The sequence below is a fragment of the Lucilia cuprina genome, chromosome 6, assembly GCF_022045245.1.
Source record: "Lucilia cuprina isolate Lc7/37 chromosome 6, ASM2204524v1, whole genome shotgun sequence".
In the NCBI taxonomy this organism is placed as follows: Eukaryota; Metazoa; Arthropoda; class Insecta; order Diptera; family Calliphoridae; genus Lucilia; species Lucilia cuprina.
The window spans coordinates 19,900,910-19,922,243 of record NC_060954.1 but is presented as its reverse complement, the minus strand read 5'-3'; the positions used below and the strand labels follow the sequence as shown (position 1 = coordinate 19,922,243).

The following is a 21,334-nucleotide window of genomic DNA, read 5'->3' as shown; positions in this document are numbered from 1 at the left end:
GAAAGCACTATAAAAACGTTAATGGAAGGGTTTCCGAAAAGGGTTCAAAATTTCATCACTAGTGATTAAAACTATAAAAATATTTTTTTTTTTTTTTGTAAATTGTAATAATAATTTGAATCAAATAAAAAAAATAAAGCTGTAAGTTTAGTGGTTTCTTTTTTATAAACATATATGTATGTATGTTAAGAATTTTTCGATCTCACTCCTTAAACGCAACTCTACGATTATACTCAAGAGCAATGACACAAGAACAAGTCCTGGCTTTTGCACCATTAAATTAAGACTTCTCCATGTCAATCCTGTATAATCCACCTACAAACAATAAAAAAAATCATTGGCTATGGAATATAATTGAAGTAACCACTGCCTATTTGGATGTCATACCAGATGACTTAGGTTAGTTAGATTGGAAATAGAAGAGGATGTAAAACATAAATAATCCACAGGAATACACCTCTAATTTAGAGTCAGCCGTGTAGCAACGGATTGCTACAAATATTGTATACCTGCCGTGTTGGCCCTATTTTATTTATCCACAGGGCGAGTTTTTTTGACGACTAATTTTTTGTGTACCTTACAAGTGGTTGATAGTTAGCTCAAGTACTCGAGCTCTGATCTCTGATTATTGCTGATGAAACACCACATCGAACGTATTCGGTAGATCAAACACGAATCCATTAAAAAACCTGAGGACTTTTTTCTTACTGACAGAGAACACACATACCTGGACAAGGAAGGAAAATTCAATGGTATCACTTTCATAAGATACTCCTAACTCATTCGACACACCCATAGAGAACAACATCTTACGGCCGGGTAAGATCCATAAGAGACGCATATAGAGCATTCGTCGAAGTTAATCCAAGTATCTTGGAAGTGATGTTATTCCGGAAATAATATTCCTGACTAACACAGATTGGAGGATTATTAGGAATTACGTTCGGGAAACTGAGTTTCTGAATACTGACAAATAATTCATTCAGTTCCTTTTTTCCTGATAAAGAGCGCACAACAGGCCAGTTGCCCCTAGGTGTTGTATACATCCTCTTATCAACGTAACCTAACATGAGATCCGTATACCTCTATATTCATTCTTTATCATATTTATATACTTAACACCAACTTATTTACAGCGCTTAGTCCCACAGTCTCTGTTGGTTATCTGTTGTCTCGGCAACAGTACCGAACTTATCCAGAATTATAAACTTTACCGTACATCAGTCTTTTATCGAATATTCTCTACTCGCGAATTTGGGTTTAAACCACAAAACAGAGATGCGACAAAGTTACAGTGGTACCAGATTAGAAAAAATGGACTAAAGTTATTCAGACGAAGTGAGATATGCTAGATCCCTTTCGAGGATTATGCATCAACACATGTAAAGGAGTATCAAAGAAAACGTTGGATTTAGGTAGAGACTGTACGCATGACGGATTAAAGAATAAATTAAAATTAATCCTCGAAAGTTGTTTTTGAGTACTCAATTAGTTAATTTTGTTTGCTAGTTTAAGCGCCCAATGGAGGTGGTTTAAACTTAAGCAAGATATGCAAAAGTTTAAACAGCTGATGTAAAAAAATAATATAATTTTTACTATAATAAAGATTAAACTGATTGATTTATCAATTAGTATGTTTTATTGAGACTATACAATATACATTTTTATTTTCAATTTAAATTTTCATTTTTTTTATGACATTTACAATTGTCTTCTTCTTTTTTATGAAACATGCATTGTTTTGGTTTCTAATATAATTTTTATTTGCGAAAGTGGAAATGTAAATAAAATAAATTAAAAACAAGTAAGAAATTATATAATATCCTACACCTGATAAAAAAATAAAATTAAATTTATTTTGATTAATAATAAAACATTTAAGTTTAATTGTACCTTGCCCCAGATATACTTCAGCCATTTATTAATGAATAAAACTGTGGAAATTTAAGTCCAATTTTAAAGGTTGCTTTTTATATGAGGCCCTATAATTTAAGAGTTCATAAGGATCATAAAATCTAGTATAGAACTTGGTTTTGCAGGTTCAGTTGTATGGGGGCAAGGTGAAATAATAGACCGATATTAACCATTTTCAATAGACTTCGTCTACGGTATAATAGAAGATCATGTGCCAAGTTTCATTGAATTATCTCCAAAATTTCGACCTGTTGTTTGATTACAATGTTTACAAGCCCAATTCGGGGGGACAGTTGTATGGGGGCTAGGTGAAATAATGGACCGACGGACAGGCGGACGGACATAGCTAAATCGACCCAGAATGATTCTAAGCCTATTGGTACTTTAAGCTGGGTATAAACCTAATACTATTGTGCGATACAAACATCAGCACAAAACCCAATATACCCTCCCCACTTAAGTGGTGTAGGGTGTAATTTCATTTACTTACCTTCCTATGTTTCGAGCTCATTTATCTTTTCATTCGATTTTGTTTTAATAAATTTATTAAAGCATATTTTATGGCTTACGAAGTACACAATAAATTCACATCTATATCGTAAAAATGTTGGTACTGTATAAACAAGGTATTTTTGTATGGTTTGTGAACTTGATAGACAAACGAACAGTATTGCCAATCAAACATTAACAATGGTTGTTGGCTAGACTGTAAAAGAGTTGCCAGAAATTATTAAACGGATAAACACTTCAAAACGTATCGTAGCCAGAATCCAGCAGAATTTACTTTCTAAAATGAATGTTTAATGTAAAGAGTTGGTTGGAAAAGTTTACGACGCAAGATAAGTTCTCATCATTTTTCCTAATCACTAAAGACTTAACGCCATATTTATAAATGCTTAATAAAGTTATTGATGGTTTATTGAAGGAATTTTGTATGGAAAATGTGTGTAATTAACCTAAAATAAGCGATTAATATCTTTATGAATACGGGGGCTATATTGATCGAAATATGTCAATTATATTTCATTCAAATAATATGAATAAGGATAACAATAAAAAATTGGACATTTCATTAAAACTTAATTTATTTGCCTATTTTGTATGGCTTTACGAAAAATACACGTACAAATAAATATACAGAATATTCTCATAGTATATTTACATTGAAGAGTAAGTAAACAAGTATTGAATTTCACCAAAAAATATGAAAACTCTAAATCTATTGTAGCTGACAAAAACCACAATAGAAACAAAATTATTTTATATATTGTGGAGTAAAAAAACTATTATGTTTTCATATTTATATATAAAAATTAGATGTGTGTTTATTTGTTAGTTTTAACGTTATAGACTACTAAACGGCTGAACCGATTTTGAAATTTCGTATATTTGAGATAATATAACAGTTAGAGTCAATATGATTATTTGGTTTAAAAAGTGAGCGGACTAGCTTTAGGGGGCGTGGCACCTCCCATATAAATTAAATACAAAAATTCGTTTATCTTGGAAACTGTTACAGTTAGAATCTTCAAATTTTGCACGAAAAATTTTAACATCCGTGTAAACATTTTGGGTATTAAATTGGCGGACTACTATGGGTACTTGGAGACCCCATATAAATAAAATAGAAAAATTCGTATATCTGAAAATCTATTAAATTTTGCTTGAAGAATTTTGACATTCATCTAAACATTTAGAGTATAACGAGCGAACTTTTAATGGGACTTGACATCCCCCATATGCATAAAATACAAAATATTGTTTATCTAAGAAAACATAGAACTAGATTCTTCAAATTTTGCATAAATTACTTCAATATTTTTTTGAACATTTTGGAGGAAAAAAGGGCGGACTTTCATCTGGGGAGCTTGAAGCGCCACCATCCATGTAAACATTTTGGGTATTAAATTGGCGGACTACTATGGAGGCTTGGAGACCCCATATAAGTAAAAAATGAAAAATTCGTATATCTGAGAATCTATTAAAGCTAGAATCTTTAAATTTTGCTTAAAGAATTTTGACATTCATGTGAACATTTATAAAATAATGGGTCGACTCTTAATGGGGGGCTTGGCACCATATATATATAAATTAAATAAAAAATTAATATCTTAAAAACTGTTAGATAATTCAAATTTTTCATAAATAGTTAGAAATTTGCAAACTTGCAATAATTGTCTTGGCATCTCTCATATGTAAGATATTGTTAATCTGGAAAACTATTGTGGTTAGAATTTTCAAAATCATTAAGTGGGTTTTTTATTTATACTAGAGGGTAAAACGAAAAATATTGTATATCCCAAGCCATAAGAATATGAATTATTTTAAAAGAATAAAGGTATATGTATATGAAATTTTAGCAAGTAAGAAATAAAAGATCATTATCACCAAGAGAAATTATAATAAACCTTTAAGAAAAATTTTATAATTTAATAACTAAATTATTTTTATTTGCTTATTATGTATTTATTTTGGTTGGGGTAGCGAAGAACACCGGGTATCAGCTAGTTTTTATAAAAGAAGCTTTTATAATTTATACAATCAATTAGAATTGATTAATTTTACACTTTTTATTGGATAATGATAATTCTGAAATTTTAATGTATGAAAGACATGAACCCCTTTGTTCAACACCTAAATTTTCATTCGATAAACCTAGCTTTGTTTTAAAAGAAATACACATATGGGCCAATAACTATTTAGGTCAGGACTCTTTTCAAGGTCGAAATATAGAAGATATAGACGCCAAAGCATAAACGTTTAGAAGTGATCTAGTTGAATCGTTCAAGAACAATTCATAGATCTGCTGCCAGGAGAAAACCTAGGCAGTATACTGGGATGAGGATCGTAGTAGAATATAAAAATCCAAGCAGTATGCTTATGTAAAGGGACGATCGGTGGAAACCGTGTTAAACGAAATTGTATTATTATATAGGTGAATTCTACTATAACAATATATCTAAGGCATCTACATTAACGTGTATTCTAATATGTTTATACAATCCGGAACAGCCGGATAAGCTGAGAGATGTACAATATAACTATCAATAAAAGAGTATGCCACCACAGGGTGGCATGCGTTAATAAGTAATAGAATCGTTTTTATTCTAAAGAGAATAAATACAAATTTCTTGTGAGAACAGCTGATGAGGCTCTGAACACGGCCCTGAGCTTAATTCAACCAAGAAGCCTCAATGTTATCCCGGCGAACACGGAAATATATTTGTTCCCAAAAAGACAAGCATTTCTTAGTACATATATTGAACCCTGGACGATATAAAGGAGAACCATAAACATAGAGTCTTAGTCCTACCATGACTCATTGGCTTTATACAAGTTTAATTAGACCAATTGTAGTTCATGCTTCTATAATCTTGTGGACTTCTTTGGATAAAAAGTGTAATATCAAACAACTACAGGAAGTTCAGCGTACATGCTGCATGGATATAAATGATGTCATAAGCACTACATCAGTCAAACTTTAAATCTATGTTTCCAGATAGAATTTCTTACATTAGAGCAAATACCAGTAGGAATCCATTGTTACGCGAATTACCTTAAATTGGTGGATAAAGTGGGCCTGTCGTTCTACTTTGAATACCCAGAAACAGAAATATACCACTGTTTACCTAACGAAATGTATAAATTTTATTACAATAAATAAGGTGTATTTACCGACAGCCAGATGGCCATTAGGGCAATATTAGATTATACATTTAAATCCAAGACCGTATTAAATTGTAAAAAAGCCTTAACGAAATACTCTCTTAGAGGTAAAGTTTAGTTGGCAATGAAATAGCGAATGTAATGGGGTAATCCTAATCTCTTTAAAATTAGCAAATCTGAGGTTAGTATGATAACATGTATTCCTAGTGACATGATTGTGTCACTAGGAATACATGTGCGAATTCAGAAGAATGTAGAGAGGACAGTGAAACTATGTAGTTCTTTCTTTGCCATCGTCAGGCGTTAGCCGAAATTGGATCGAAATATCTTGGAAAATCTTAGCAATTATACATTTAGTGTACAATATATAAGGTTTATGTTTTTATTTCTTGGGATTTGATATAACTACATTACGTAACCAATAAACTATGGTCTTTAAAGGTTAAAAATTAAAGTACAAATTTCAATATATACACAATTTTATTTTAATAAAGTTATTTAACTTTTTCGGATCATACCAGTCTCGTAGTAAATGAGCGATATACTATCATATGTATATATGAACTTAATAATTAAATTCGTTTATGTCAAGCAATGGATTAACATTATTGGATTTCACTCCACTAAAAAGGTCACAATGAGCCCTATGGAAACTCTAAACATTATCAATTGTTAAAAGTTTGACCATATGGTGAATATCATAAAACGTTTACATATTTTAAGGGAGGGAATCTTTTCCACCCCATAAATCGTCGTATGGATAAATAAGCATGTATTTCGTAAGAGGTTATTAAAAATTTCACCAGTTTTGATTTAAAACAAAAATTAACACACCAATAATTCAAACTGAGTCCAGTCACTGGACTCCAGTGATAATAAATCATGCTTTAATAACTAGCAACAAAGTTGCAAGTATCAGAACGTTCAGTCACTACTATCAATTAAAACGAAAGTCAAATACGCATGCGTATGTACATTCGACGCAACTGCATCAAAGTGTGTGAGTGTCGCGTAAAACGTAAAAAATTCATTGATAAAAGTTTTGTTTACTACACGCTAAATGGGATCGATGGATACGAGTAGAGAGAGGAAAGTGCGCAAATCAACAAACAAAAAAAAAACATGCGCTTAGTACGAAAACAATAAGAAATATAACAGCTGTCGTCGTTTTTTTCCTGATCCAATCAAATCCAAACATCTGCAGGACAACATGTGTATGCGAGTGTGCATACATGGTGAGTATGTGTGTGTGTATGTGTTCAGTACAATTGAACTACCGGCGTTTTGGTCATTTAATAAACATAAATTATTAAATGAATACACACAGATACGGAGAGACTGAACTACAGACAGACAAACATGCACCCAATATCAATTTACATAAATGTTTGTAAGAGGTAAACACCAGCAACAACAACAAAAAACATTAATGTAAGAAAACATGTTGTTGTTGATAACATAGATTTAATCAATCGATGATACACCTTTCTTTTTCCTTTTTAATAACTCTCTTCTCTTTATTTTCTTCACCTTAAAAAATAAAGACTCACACAAAAGAAGGATGAATAAAAAACAAAAAACACCTTTTCTCAAATTCTGCAGCATCTGCCGTTGGCATAATTGAGCACAACATATGAGTACCACAATGAATTCTATTGTGTTTTTTGTTGTTTTCGATCCTACTTGGTGAATGGTATTGTTTTGTTTTCCGTTTGTTTCATTGGATTCCAAAAACAAAAAGAAGATCCAAGACAATATTGATAACAGAGAAAATGAATCAAACAACGTTTGTATGTTGTATCTCCGTATATCACCAATATTTTTTATCCTTTGCACATAATAATATTTAAAACTACAACAGCAACAAACAACAACAACAAAATAAATTAAAACACAAAAAACACATGCTTTAATTCGAATCGTTATTCGAATACAACGAATGTATGTAAGTGAGCGTGTGCGTGTTGTTGGTTTGTTGGCCTTTATAAAAATGACGAAGAGAAAACAATAGGTATTCTTAGTTATTTATTAGATTTGTTATCCATTGGTATCAATTGATCTTTACAATTAGAAACATTTTATTAATGAATCAAATCGTTGGCAGAATTTAATTCATTCTGTCAAAAATGCCATTTCTCGTTTCCGAGGGCAGGGAAAAAGTGATCAAGGTCATATGGTTCGCAATTTACTTGGATCTATCTGAGAGCGGTTTGTTGTTTGCGTGGCATATGATGTTCATTTAGTACGTTCTCATCCCAGCAGTTCGACGGGACAGTCCCGAACTGACCACTTAACCTACCCCTTTTGGTGGCCCCTAGCCACCTAACTACCCAGGTGACCGACATTTAAACATGGGCTTGTCCTACGAGGAAGTCAATCGTCACTCTACACCCTACAAAGAGACAGTAAAGAGACGATTGCCTCCGCTCTTGCTTACAAATGGGACACTAAAGTGACGACTGTCTTCATTCTCGATTACAAAGAGTTTATTTGTTAAGAAAGACCAAAAAAATACGAATTGGAGTCAGCCAGGTGGTAAGATATTAATGGAACTAAAATTTAAAAATTTCAAGTGTCTACTCTCTAGAATACTATGGGACAATAATGTGACGATTGACCCGAAAGATATAAATTTGAGTCTTCAAAAGATGGGTAAATAAGTACAACAAAAAAACTACTTTTAAGAGTATAATCTTTAGGTTACTTGAGGATAGTAAAGAGACGACTGTATCCGATCCCGCTTACAAAGAGGACACTAAAGTGACGACTGGCTTCATTCTCGATTACAAAGGGTACATTCGTGACGAATAAACCAAAACATACGAATTACAATCATCCAGGTGGTTAACTATTTTTGGAAATTACTGTCTTTTTCGTATGCATTGACTCTTTGTCGAAATGCTGGGATAGCTCTGAAAATGTTTGACTTTTCCTCTGTATTTTCTATTTTCTTAGTTGATACCTTTTTATCGATTGTTCGATTCTATATTTAAGATATTAGACGATACCAAATCCGAAATCTGTATCAGAGTAGTTTTGTGTCATTTTCTTTACTAATCCGTCTCACTGTTATCAAAATGTATCTTTGATGTTTTGCAAACATAAAAACATAAATTACCTAAATTTTAAAAATGTAAAACTGATTCTATTTTATTTAATACATAACCTTTCACAGAATTCGTCTTTACCATAGATTACTAAAGTGTTTAGTGTAATTACAATTCGTTACAACTGATACCGATAAACACTTTCAGTTGTTTTATGTTTTTCTCTTTTATATGATTCTAAATTTGTTGTTGGTTTTCGCTGTAAGAGTTTGTCGCTTTAATGTTGTTTCCAACATCTGTCAAAGTTTTTTTTTTTGTTATTGCTCCTTGCTAGGTATTGTTAAAATTGTTTTTATTATTACATATTGTTGTTGTGCCATAGTACTGCTATTATTCTTCAACTTCCTTTTGTAACTACGTTCGTAAAATACACAGATACTTTCTATAGACGTTTGTATATATGTGTATAGTGTGAGTATGAATTCACTACTCTTAAATGTAGCGGTAACATAGTCTATAGCATAACGAATATTTCAGATTTCATTAGTATGCGTAAAAAGGAAATTACACTGGAAAAAATAGTAGACACAAATGTTTTTGTACTACTCTCTTATTAAAAATAAAATTATCTAAACCATCACAGTGACACCATGTTACCATGCAGTTCTTCAAATTGAGCAATTACTAACGTTGACACACTGCCTTTACATCGGAAGACTCAGGACTCTTCGTCTGCAAACGTGAGGAAAAAAAGAAGCATCCAGCTCCAGATGGTAACAATAAAGTGAAGAAGCTGTTCAGTCATCTGACAAGGGACTTCTGACATCCTTGGAAAGGTGTATGTGCAGATAATGAGATTAACCTTATATAACCACTAACGACGACACAAAGGATGTCGACGTCACCGTCATTCAAAAGGACGAACTTTATTATTCAGATTAAAATAACCCCTTAAAGCGGCGTCAGCTGGCCTTTTGCTTCGATTGCTTCAGTCACGAAGTGCTTGGTTGTATAAGACTGTGTTTGCGTACTCAACAAGGATAAATTATGTAGACATTTGCAACATTGCCATTGAAAACAAAATGCTAATATTCTAGCCGATTATCGAGAATTTCCAACAATTTTAATAATTTCCAACAATACATAAACCAAATGGATGAGTTAAAGTTTGATTTTATTTTTCAAAATAAACTAAACTTAGAAAAAAGTGGTTGTAAACTCACTTAAATTGTTAATAACAGAAGATACATTCTTTATGTTACTATTATTAACTACAACTTAATTAGTAATTAATTTCAGATTTTTCCGCAAAGCTTAACATAACTAATAAATGTAGTTATTTTAACATATTCTATTATACTACATCTGAGTGGAGTGACAATTAATCAAAGACTAGTCAGCCACTTAATATGTAATCCACAAGTCCAACGATTCCATCCTATATCCAGAAAACTGATAGATCATGGACCATCAACAGTCGTTGCACTTCAGAAGTACTAATATACACTCGGGTATTTCCCGCTGCTTCTTCGTAACATTTTAATGTCCTGGCTTCTGATTTTTTTCAGATCTTGCTTGAAAGAATTAACTTTGAAAATCAGTGCAACAAATGCCTACGATATGTCATGTGTCGGTACACTACTTTCACTCATGCATTGACCACTGCTCGGAGAGATGTGGAAATATGCGACTTTCTAGCGGTTCGGAAAGATATACATTCGAAAGGGAATGTGGAGAAGCGATTGTGGATTAGTATTTCCTAAGGATATGAGCAGGCCTGCTAAATTGTTCACGCCAAGTTCAGACAAAAGATAGAATAATGCAGAATCGATTAAAGCTATGTATACACGATCTTACAACGTTGGCAGTAAAATGTGCAGAAAATGTCAAACAATAGTGTCAACTTACAAATTTTGACTTGCAATATGCTTTTTCTGGCAACGTTGCAAAAGAACAATGGTAAGTTCACACAACATTTTTTACACATTTTACTGACAACGTTGTATGATCTGTTAACCGTGTATCACAGCTTTAACTTAAGACTAATATTAAGAATGAATGAATAATTTTTCAGTGTATCTTGTTTTTTAAAAGGACTTATGCTATCTAGTACTTCTTAAAAGAACAATACACCCAAAAACTATTATGACAAAAAGTACGTTCATATGTATGTATGAATGTAAAGTTGTAGTGGATCGAAGTGCTGTTATGTACTGTGAACGAAAAACAGCAGACGAAAACAACAAAAAACGAAAAAAAGGTTCAATGTGAGTTAAGAACAACCAACGTCAAACTAAACTTCATTCGCAATTGAACCTTACAACGTGAAGGACGTGCACGAACGAATGAACGTATAAACGAAATACAATAACAGTGCGAGCCCTTCAAACGAAATTATTTTCGACTCTCACATGACGATAAAGAGAGAACAAAACAAAAACGTAATAAAAGAGTGTAATTAAAACAACATATGACGTAGTAAAGTACAACAATACAAAAGTAAAGTGAGCGTGTATGTGAGTGTGCAAATGAAATTTAGAGGGTTTTTGCGCAATAATATTTGTGTATCCTAAGGATTGTTATAGAAACCCAATAGAAAAGATACGAATACAAACATACCTACAAAACGAAAAATCAAATACACGTACGGTGCGGCATAAATTATAACAAGAGAAATATTTTCCTTAAGAAATTTTTAGTGAATTATTTGCAATTAATTAACAGAAAAAAATACTGAGAGTTTATTACTAAAATTATATTTATTGGATAAATTACCAAAACTAACAACAACAACAAAAATGTCTGAAAAATCATCGGAATATTTAAAACGCACCTGCCTCATCTGTGGTTGTCACACAAACCAAACCATCAACATTTATGAGCCACGCAGTGGACCAAATATTGTACAACTTATACAGGCCAAATTTAAATTCCAGGTAATTTTGAAAATATGTTTTCTAAATATTCATTTCAAATTGTGGTAAAAGCTATGATAAGAAATCTATTTTAATTGTAATCATTGTAAGAACAATTATTTACTTCATTTAACTTGAGGAAAAAATCAATATGAGACTATTTATTCCTTTATACCGTTTCATTTTTTATATAAAATGAGTCATCGTATCTTTTGAAAGCAATGAGTTGGGGTGATTGACTTTCCAATGCGAATACAACTTTGAACCAGACCAACCAAACCCAACCACCCACAAATTTGTATAAATTTTCTGTCTCTAGCCCACCACCCCTTTAGAGTTTAAAAGCAACATTTTATACCACATCGTACGTCTGTGTTGTGTTATTGTTGCTATTATTATCATCATGTAGAAAAGCAAACAGTACCTAGTACAGCATCCTGATACTGACGCTTTTATTTATCGGTGAAATTTATTAAATACATTTTACATTAGATTACAAATATACTGCAGAGCTTTGAGAGTATATACATACATATGTATGTATGTGTAAAATGAAGAGATGAGTTGACATATTTATAGGTCAATAATGTTAATATTAGTACAGAGAAATGTCAATCAGCTTCATGCATGTCAATGTCACTCATGCGGCATTTTTTGCTTAAACTGCCATCGAAATTGTTTAGCCATTATAATTATAGTTTAACTAATATTTTTTTAACTTTTACCACTTAAGTATGTATGCTAATTAAAATTCAATATATTTTTTTATTTTAAATGTTCCTTAACAATTAAAAATTCATATTCAGCAACTATTCAACAACAAAGTTCTTTAAACTGCTACAGATGATTTCTAACCTCTTTTTAGCTAGCTGAATTAGTTTTTAGCTGCAAATAAATGAGATTTAATATAAAAATATATCAGATTCAGATAAAAAGGTTTGGAAAAAATATTGAAATATCGATTTCGTCGATAGAGTTAGCTGATTTCATTCATTTTTATAGCTATAGAATAATTCTGATCCCTATTCAGCTAGCGGAATTTTATCTACAATACAAATAAATACCATTTATTATACAAAAACACATTAGTTTAACTAATGTATTTATTAATAAACAATTTGCTAGCTAAATTATAATAAAATTATATAAATTTGAAAACTTGCTGAATGTTTTCAAATTTATATAATATGAATTATTAATTAATTATATGAATTATTAATTACCTCCAAAATCGAAATTCAGCTAGCTGAATTTGTTCAATACTATCTTTAATAACTTATATTATTATAAAAGTACACATTCAGCTAGCTGAATTTCTGCAATAATGCCAAAAAAAAGCTTTTTATATTTACAAATCATAAAAAAACACATTCAGCTAACTGAATATGGTTCATATAAGAAAATATTTTTATTAAAAACAAAAAAATCTTAAACCTCAGAAGTTTTCACACATAAATATACTTGTACCGGATATTTAAACAAAATATGTACATATTTATGTTCATACGAATGAATGTATGTATGTAGAAAAGTATGTTATTGTTTTTGTCCTAAAACAGCAGATGTCACTTGTTCTCATAATTCCCACATATCCCGTAATTTGATACGGACTCTCTGTCTCTGTTGCACTGCTTTAATAAAGTGGCTCTTGTAGTTTGCTTAATTAAAAACAACAAAAACAAAAGAAAAAGAAAAAATGATCGATGTTATTGGTGTAGTATTGATTGTTAGCAGTGTATCCTGACATACACACACACACGCACACATTTGCAGACATAATATCGATCACATGTTTCCTAAAACTCCTGTTAATGGTGTTGGCAAAGTAGCTACTTGTTTGAAATTTGATATATTTCATTTTATTTGTCCTATTTTTTCTTCCTTTACTTGTTCTCTATATAAATTTTTTATGCTGTTGAGAGATTTTGTTTAAGAAAATTGTCTTAAGATGCAGGTTACTGGTAGATTTTACAATTTTAAGGTACAACAACAACATTAAGACATACGAAAAAATGTCAGCTGCCCTTAGCCGGTGATTATCAGACTTAGAGCATGTTGATGAGGAAGATCATTATGCAGGTTATATGAAGAGTTGCTTGCAGTATGATGCAGACAAACAACAAAAACATCAGCAGCAGCAGCTGCTGCTGTTTTTTGTTTTAAACACCACATACACTCACTAGTACAGTGATTTGTTTAATAATCAAATTAAAGTTATTCAGCTAAATGAATATTAATTAAACGTTTCATACGTGTACATTTATTGTTTAATTCAGCTAGCTGAATCACATAAATATCTTATTTCTTACAATATTTCACATTCTTTAAGCCCACTTTTAACTAAACTATTCAGCTAAATGAATTTTTTAAATTCAGCTGGCTGAATTACGAAATAGTATTGTTTTTAAGCCCACTAAGTTATTCAGCTACTTTTAACTAAGCTTTTCAGCTAAATGAATTTTTTTAAATTCAGCTAGCTGAATTACGAAACAGTATTGATTTTAAGCCCACAAAGTTATTCAGCTACAGGCATTACAAAACGTACCATTTGTTTTCTTCAAGCCCACTGTTAACTAACTTATAGTTTTAGCAAACAAATCGCTTTTAGGATTTGTTGTTTGTTCTTACAAAAATTGTTTGTTAATACTCCAATTTCTGCGGGTCAGTATGTTTAGCTCTTCATTATCTGCTGCTGAAATGTCTGATACTAAAACTGCATTTTTTCCTTTAAAATTCAAAAACATACAATATTTTTTTATGGAAGTTTTTGTGTGTGCAGTTTGTAAGTAAGCAACATGCAACATAACGACAGCTGTATTTGTGGCAAAGTAATAGCACCTTTGCTGGGTGCTGTTTTTTTTGTTTTGTTTTATTTTTTCAAAATTATTTTTTTTATCACATTTTTTTTTTGGTTTTATACGAATATGAAATTTTTGTGTGCGTATTTTGCACCTGGTGATCGATTCTTATGCATTTTATAAACAAAAACAACACAACATATGACGTCTACTTATGCCTGTCTGTCCTTTCGTCCGTCTTAATACTACTCGTAATAATTAAACCTTTTTGTTTATCATTGTAAATCCTGTTTAACACACGGCACACGCGTCATCTGTCATTTTTACCCCAATAACCGTAATATAACAACAACATAATAGAATTTCTAATATGTGTGCCACATGAATCTAATATTGATTGTTCAGGTAAACAATAGAAAAGAACCATGCAAACATTGTAGTGAGTTATCACTAATGTATACTGAGCATGCGCTCCAAGCTTTATAACAAACACCTTTAAATTTGTTTTTTATTGACTTTACAAATGCATATGTATGCATGTAGATCAATTTAAGCAGTAGTAACACCACTGGCAGCTGTTATCAGCTACACTACCATTGAGCCAGTTTTGTTATAATTACAAACTTTCTGGCAAGTATCTACCGGCTTTTTTAGTTGTTATTGTTATTGCTGCAGCAGTTATAGGTTTTGGTGGCGGCAGGTGGTTTTGCCGTTAAACACATTTTATTGATATGTTGTCCTATGCAACGGTAATTATCAATGTGTCTGGTTTGAAAAATGAAAGGATCGGGGTGTTTGCTTCTCAAAATTCATAGGGCGTTACAATTATGAACTTGAATAATTGATTTGTGGTTACATTTGTATGATTTCTAATTGGTTTCAGAAAAAAACCGCAGAAAAACTTTTCAAATACCTTTTTTCTAAAATAATAATTTAAACTAATTTGCTGGTATTTTCTTTTATTCTTTTACAGCCCTTAAATGAGGACAAATATTTATGCTTCAGCTGCAATAACTGGCTCATCAATTGGCATTCGTTGCAGGCTTTAAACAGCAATGATGCAGAAAGTCCTTCGGGTACCTTTCGATCCCATCTGAATAGTGGCAATGTAATGCAAGATGAGAAAAGTTCAGGCTCCAAAAAACAAGTAGCCGTTTGTCGACCCATTGCTCAAGTCAAACCCAGACAACTGGCAGAGCAGGAACAACTGGTAACAGCACTGCAACATGTCAACACACCACCTGAGCAAACGGAACAAACCTCAAGATCAGAAACTGAGGACAACAGTAAACCTATGAGTAAAATCAATTTCAACAAGCGTAATTTCCGTTTACAATTAGCCAAACGTGTAGGAGCTAGAGTGCAGCAGAAATCAATGCAACAATGTAGTTGTGGCAAATACATGGTGGTGCGAGCAGCTAAAACTTCCCTGAAAATGCCCACACAAACAGCACTGAAATGTCGCAAGTGTCGGGAGTTTTCTCGCTTAAAAGCCTGTTATCTGCGTAGTATTGTTCAAGTGGAACGAGAGCTATCGCAACGAGAAGCTCCACTATTTATTGCACGTAATCCACAAAATCTAGTCATTGAAACTGAAACTGCAACAGAAATAGAAATCACAGAAAACGAAAGCCAAAGTATACAACAAAATCATACACAACAACAGCAACAATCACCACCTCAACAAATACGTCAACAGTTTTTGCCAAAACCCACAGTTGATGGCAAGGTTGTCTCCATGTTAAGGCGCTTGGGCACCACACTAACACGTGAACCACAAGAAAACGAAAGCAACACCAGCACTTTACCACAAATTATGAGTCCCACTAAACCAAAATCAAAATGGTTGCGTCCCCTAGAAGATGATGAAGTTTTAGTCAATTTCGATACAAGCATATCGGAAGTTCTACCCTCTTTGGCAGATCAGTTTACACATGTTAACTCGTTTACAGCCAGAAAACGTCTAATGTTTCAGGTTTCCGAAACAGCGGAAGTAATCGATTTATGCGAAGAAGAAGAGCAAGAAAGTAATGAAGAACTTATGGAAATGGAAACAACAACAGAAGAATTTACCAATACATTCAATTTGCCCAAAGGTTTAACAATTACTTTGGTTTAAAATGCCAAAAAATAAGCATAAACTAACTAAAACAAAAAATATTGCAAATATTCAAAGCTGCAACAAAAGCAAAAAAAAAACTCACACAAAATTAAAAATCTATTCATGCTACCAAAAAGTAAAACAAAACCAACAAACAAATTTTAGTCAAATTTCTAGCCTCTAAACGAAAATTGTATTGCATAAAGAAATCGATAATTATACGATAAACGATAAATCTTAAAACATTAATTGTAAATTTTGAAACGTTACACATCATGTATTTAACAATAGTCAACAACACATACCCAAAAAAATTATACAAAAAAAATACCTTTTTAAAAAAAATATATGTTTAAATTCCACCGTTTTTAAACAAAGAACATATACATACATAAAATTCAACAACAAAATACTTGTTATTCAGTTTATAATCATACACAAATTATGTTAAAATTTTAAACAATCTAGTGAATTTTTTTTATATTTTTTTTAATTGTAATTTACAAATGTTTTAATTTGTCTGTAAATGAATTTATTTTTAACTGTAATTTAATTGTTTATTTATTTAACTTTAAGTCACAAAAACAAACATAAATACATTTAAAACATTTTTTTAATTAATTTATTATTGAACTCACAAGCCACAATAATAAATTGAATAAAATAAAAAAAATCAAGATTTGAGAAAAAGAAATAATTTCGAAATAAAACAAATATCATGATTGAAATTAAAGCATAAAATATTGTTTTTTATTATCCTCGGATTGTACTGAAATTATGCCAAAATATCTTAATATCTTATATAATGCAATTTTTCATCATTCACTGTCTTATTTCATTTTTCATCATTCACGCTCTTATTCATCATTCAGTTTGAGTTACGTACGAATTACGAATGAAAAAGTATCATCTCTAATTTTTATCGGGTATTTATCATAAACAGCTGTTTATTTTCATTGGTTGGAGACAAATAAAGAATAGAATCACCAACAACTTGGCGATGAACTGTCAAAACGAATTACGAATGTGACGTAGAAACGGGCTATCGTCATTCAGAGGCCGAATTAAGTCATTCAACGGATCGTGGAAATATGGTATCACATAAGCTGTAGGTAATTCGGTTTGAATTACGAATGAATGTCATCTCTAATATTTATTGGATATTAATCATAATCTGCTTTTTGTTTTCATTTGTTGGAGTTAAATAAAAACAAGTAGTAAAGTAGAGTCGGGCATGGCCGACCATATAATACCCTACACCATGAGTATATTTTTAAAATTTTTACTTTTTATAAAGAAAATTTTATGTTGAATATTATTCCAAAATATTTAAGCAATTTATTGATGAATAAAACTAAAATTTCTAAATGAGGCTTTATATAGGTCAAATATGGGCCGATCCTCGGGAAATTTGGGAAAAGGATATATTTTTAAATAACAGTTAGTTTTGTTGAGTTTCATTGCGATACAAATGGTTACAAGTTAATTTTAGGCGTTTAAGACATTTTTTGAAGGGGGGTTTGTATGGGGGCTATGGTCAAATAAGGGCCGATTTATATATATTTTATACTTATGTAAAACTTATTTGTGCCAATTTTTAGAGAGATAATAGAATATTTGACGTAATTATGGCATAAAAAGTTCAAATCGGTAGCTACGGTTGTATGGGGGCTAGGTGATATAATGGACCGATTTCAACCATTCAATAGGCTTCGTCCCTGTGCCAAGAAACATGCTTGATCCAAATTTCATCAAATTATCTTGAAAATTGCGGCCTGTACCTTGTGCACAAGGTTAATCGACTCAAAAAATCATTCTGAATCGATCGGTATACTTTAAGGTGGGTATTGGACCAATATTTTTGTATATTACAAACATCAGCACAAACGTATAATACCCTCCCCACTATAGTGGTGTAAATATAATAATTCACAATTCGGGTCTGAGTTGAAGAACAATTCTCACATCATTGCCATTAATATTTTTAGGACGGTCAGGCTTGTGTTTGTTCACTTTGTATAACTGTGCAATTATACTTTGTATAACTGTGCAATTATACATTGTCTCGTGCTGCCGTTTTACCTCAAAGTGAGGTTAAGTTTTGACTGGTGAACACCATAAAATACTCAAACCGTGTATTTGGTGGAGAAAATTTAATGAAATAAAAACAACATGTTAGTGGTTCGTAATTGCTGCACAATGTGACAATTTTTCCGATTTAACGACCATTCAATTCTACGAACATCGCATTTAACGAACAAACTAATTTTTCCTATTGACTACCTTAAATAACGAACAAAACTTGTTTTTTGTACTCTGTTTAACGAATTAATATAAATATTATTATGTAAATTAAGATAAAATACATTTATCAAAAATAACAAATAACCTAAGTTGTAGCAAGCGGTGCTTTTATACCCAAAACTGTAACTTATTCTGGGTTCTTATTAAATTTTAGTTCGATGTAGCTATGTCCGTCCGTCCTTCAGATAATGACTTTAACGCTCAGTACTCGCTTAACAATTCGAGTACGCCGAGTACTAACCGATATCTCTAACAAATTTTATGGGAATCGGTCCATAATTGACCTTACCTTCCATATCAGGCCCCCTTAAGAAAATTACATCAACGCTCATTACTCGCTTAAAAATACGAGTATAGAGATGAACTTCGAGAAATAACTTTAAAGCTCATGACAGAATTAAAAATACAGCGATTAAATTCGACACAAATATGGTTTTGTGCTATTTTTATTAAAAAAGAATTAATTTTTATAAAATATATTTAAAAAATATTTTATGTACCTATTTTTAATTATTTTCCTACCAAAAACCCACGTTTTACTTAGTACTGCATATAACGAACTTTTCAATTTTACGAACAGGCTTGACAACATATGGGTTCGTTAAATCGGAAAACTACTGTACATGGAACTGCCGGTCCATGTTTGCTAAAGTACTCGAGCTTTCTAATATTTGATTATCCTGAAAGCGTTATTCTTACACATTGTCGTAAATTTGGTATGAACAGAGTAAACCCAGAACATTCCATCCATTGCGTATCATATACACTTGACATTTTCAACACTTAGTGCCACATTCATCCCTCTGCAAGGTATCTGTTGTCTCGGCATCAGCACTGAACTTGCCTCGAATTATCTACATTGCAGTGTATCAGTCTTTTAGCCAACATTCCCTTCGTAACAATTTCTGTTTAAAACACAGCCAAGACTCCAATAACCGGGGCAAAACTACGACCGAAACTCTACCGTTAACAGTTCACGCGGTACCAGATTATGTTGTTGTTGTAGCAGCGACACGTGTAAAGTCAGTGTGGCTAGGTTGACAATCCCTGGTCGTTGAACTCCGAGTTCTTCCGGTGCGAAGAACAGATTATAAGGCTCCTCGGTTCGACCCTTTAATTTCAAGGAAAAGACCTGATGCCCCGGTACACCTTCTAACATTAGGAGTTATGCACGAGCGTTGTATATTGAATAATTTTAATAATTTCGAAATACGACCACCCTACTGTATGACGGACTTGACAGCTTTTGTTCAAAAACAAAATTCATTCAATCAAAACTATAAATTTTTAGTCGATTAATTTGTATGTTTGTTAAATGTCCAAATTTATTAAATTTTCCAAAGAAGTAAATCTAAAGAGAGTATACTAAAATAGGAAATTTAATTCTAAGAACAATAAATTTTTGTTGGCGGAGAAGGTGCTTCAATTATAAAGAAGGTAAGAGAAAAAATATTTTGCATGGATGTTATGCATACAAAATGATTATCAAATGTAATAAAAACTAATTAATTCTGTACTGAAACTTAATATTGTTCAATAACAATTAACAATTTTTCCATTATTATTTTTCGTTGTTTAAAAATGTTATGACAACAATCTTAGCGCTCACTTTTAAATGAAACAATATGGTAATACAGTTAACAATAGGTACAAGCGTTTAAATTTTGCGGTTATAGCAGTTACAAACATTTCCACCACGGCTCTTTAATTATACAGCGCAAAAACATATAAAAGTACATAGCCTACTTTAAGGATGAACAATTTTATCATTATGAAATTTATGGTGAATATTTATATATATTTACCATCATTTTTCTTGTACTTGTTACTTGACCACTTTCCAATAAAAAACATTTTTTTTTTTATTTTTTAATTATTGATGATGTTTTGTTTGTTATTTAAAGAGCTTTTTCGTCATAGTTAATAATTTATATATTTTTAATTAATGACAGTTCTTACGATACAAAATAATTAGTAAACCGAAGTAGCATAAACAGTAGGGTTCTATAAATCGACTTCCGAATAATCGAACAATCGACTTTTTGTCGAAAAAAGTCGAAAAGTCGAAGTCGACCACTTTATTCCAAAAAAATCGATAACTCGACTATCGTCTATGAAAAAAGTCGAAAAGTCGACTTTGTAAATAAAATTCGAAAAGTCGAAAAGTCAAAAAAAGTCGAAAAGTCGAAAAAGTCGGAAAAAGTCGAAAAGTCGGAAAAAGTTGGAAAAAGTCGAAAAAAGTCGAAAGAAGTCGAAAAAAGTCGAAAAAAATCGGAAAAAGTCGAAAATAGTCGGAAAAAGTCGAAAGTAGTCGAAAAGTCGGAAAAAGTCGAAAATAGAAAGAAGTCGAAAAATCTCAAAAAATTACAACCAATAAAATATAAATAAAATTTTATTATTAATAATAATAATAATATAATGTTAAATGGCAACATTATAAATTTACGCTTCTGGCATCGGAAAAAGCCGAAAATAGTCGGAAAAAGTCTAAAAAAGACGGAAATAGTCGAAAATAGTCGAAAAGTCGGAAAAAGTCGACTATTTATAAAATATTAAAAGTCGAAAAATCGAAAAATCGACATTTAATTA

At 31.6% G+C, this 21,334-nt stretch overlaps 2 protein-coding genes across 2 annotated transcripts in view; both read left to right on the top strand.

Annotated features, from left to right (window-relative positions):
- Positions 1–10,928: 10,928 nt before the first annotated feature.
- Positions 10,929–16,959, top strand: LOC111677488 (protein phyllopod). Its single transcript, XM_023438608.2, has 2 exons — positions 10,929–11,563; positions 15,314–16,959. The coding sequence occupies exons 1-2, from the start codon at positions 11,426–11,428 to the stop codon at positions 16,457–16,459; spliced, it is 1,284 nt and encodes a 427-aa protein (XP_023294376.2). The 5' UTR covers positions 10,929–11,425; the 3' UTR covers positions 16,460–16,959.
- Positions 16,960–20,102: 3,143 nt separating this feature from the next.
- LOC111677482 (dnaJ homolog subfamily B member 6) overlaps positions 20,103–21,334 on the top strand; it is a 99,190-nt gene continuing 97,958 nt past the window's right edge. The window contains exon 1 of the mRNA XM_046953485.1: positions 20,103–20,182. The gene's annotated coding sequence lies outside the window, so the exon portion shown is untranslated. The remainder of the gene's footprint in view (positions 20,183–21,334) is intronic.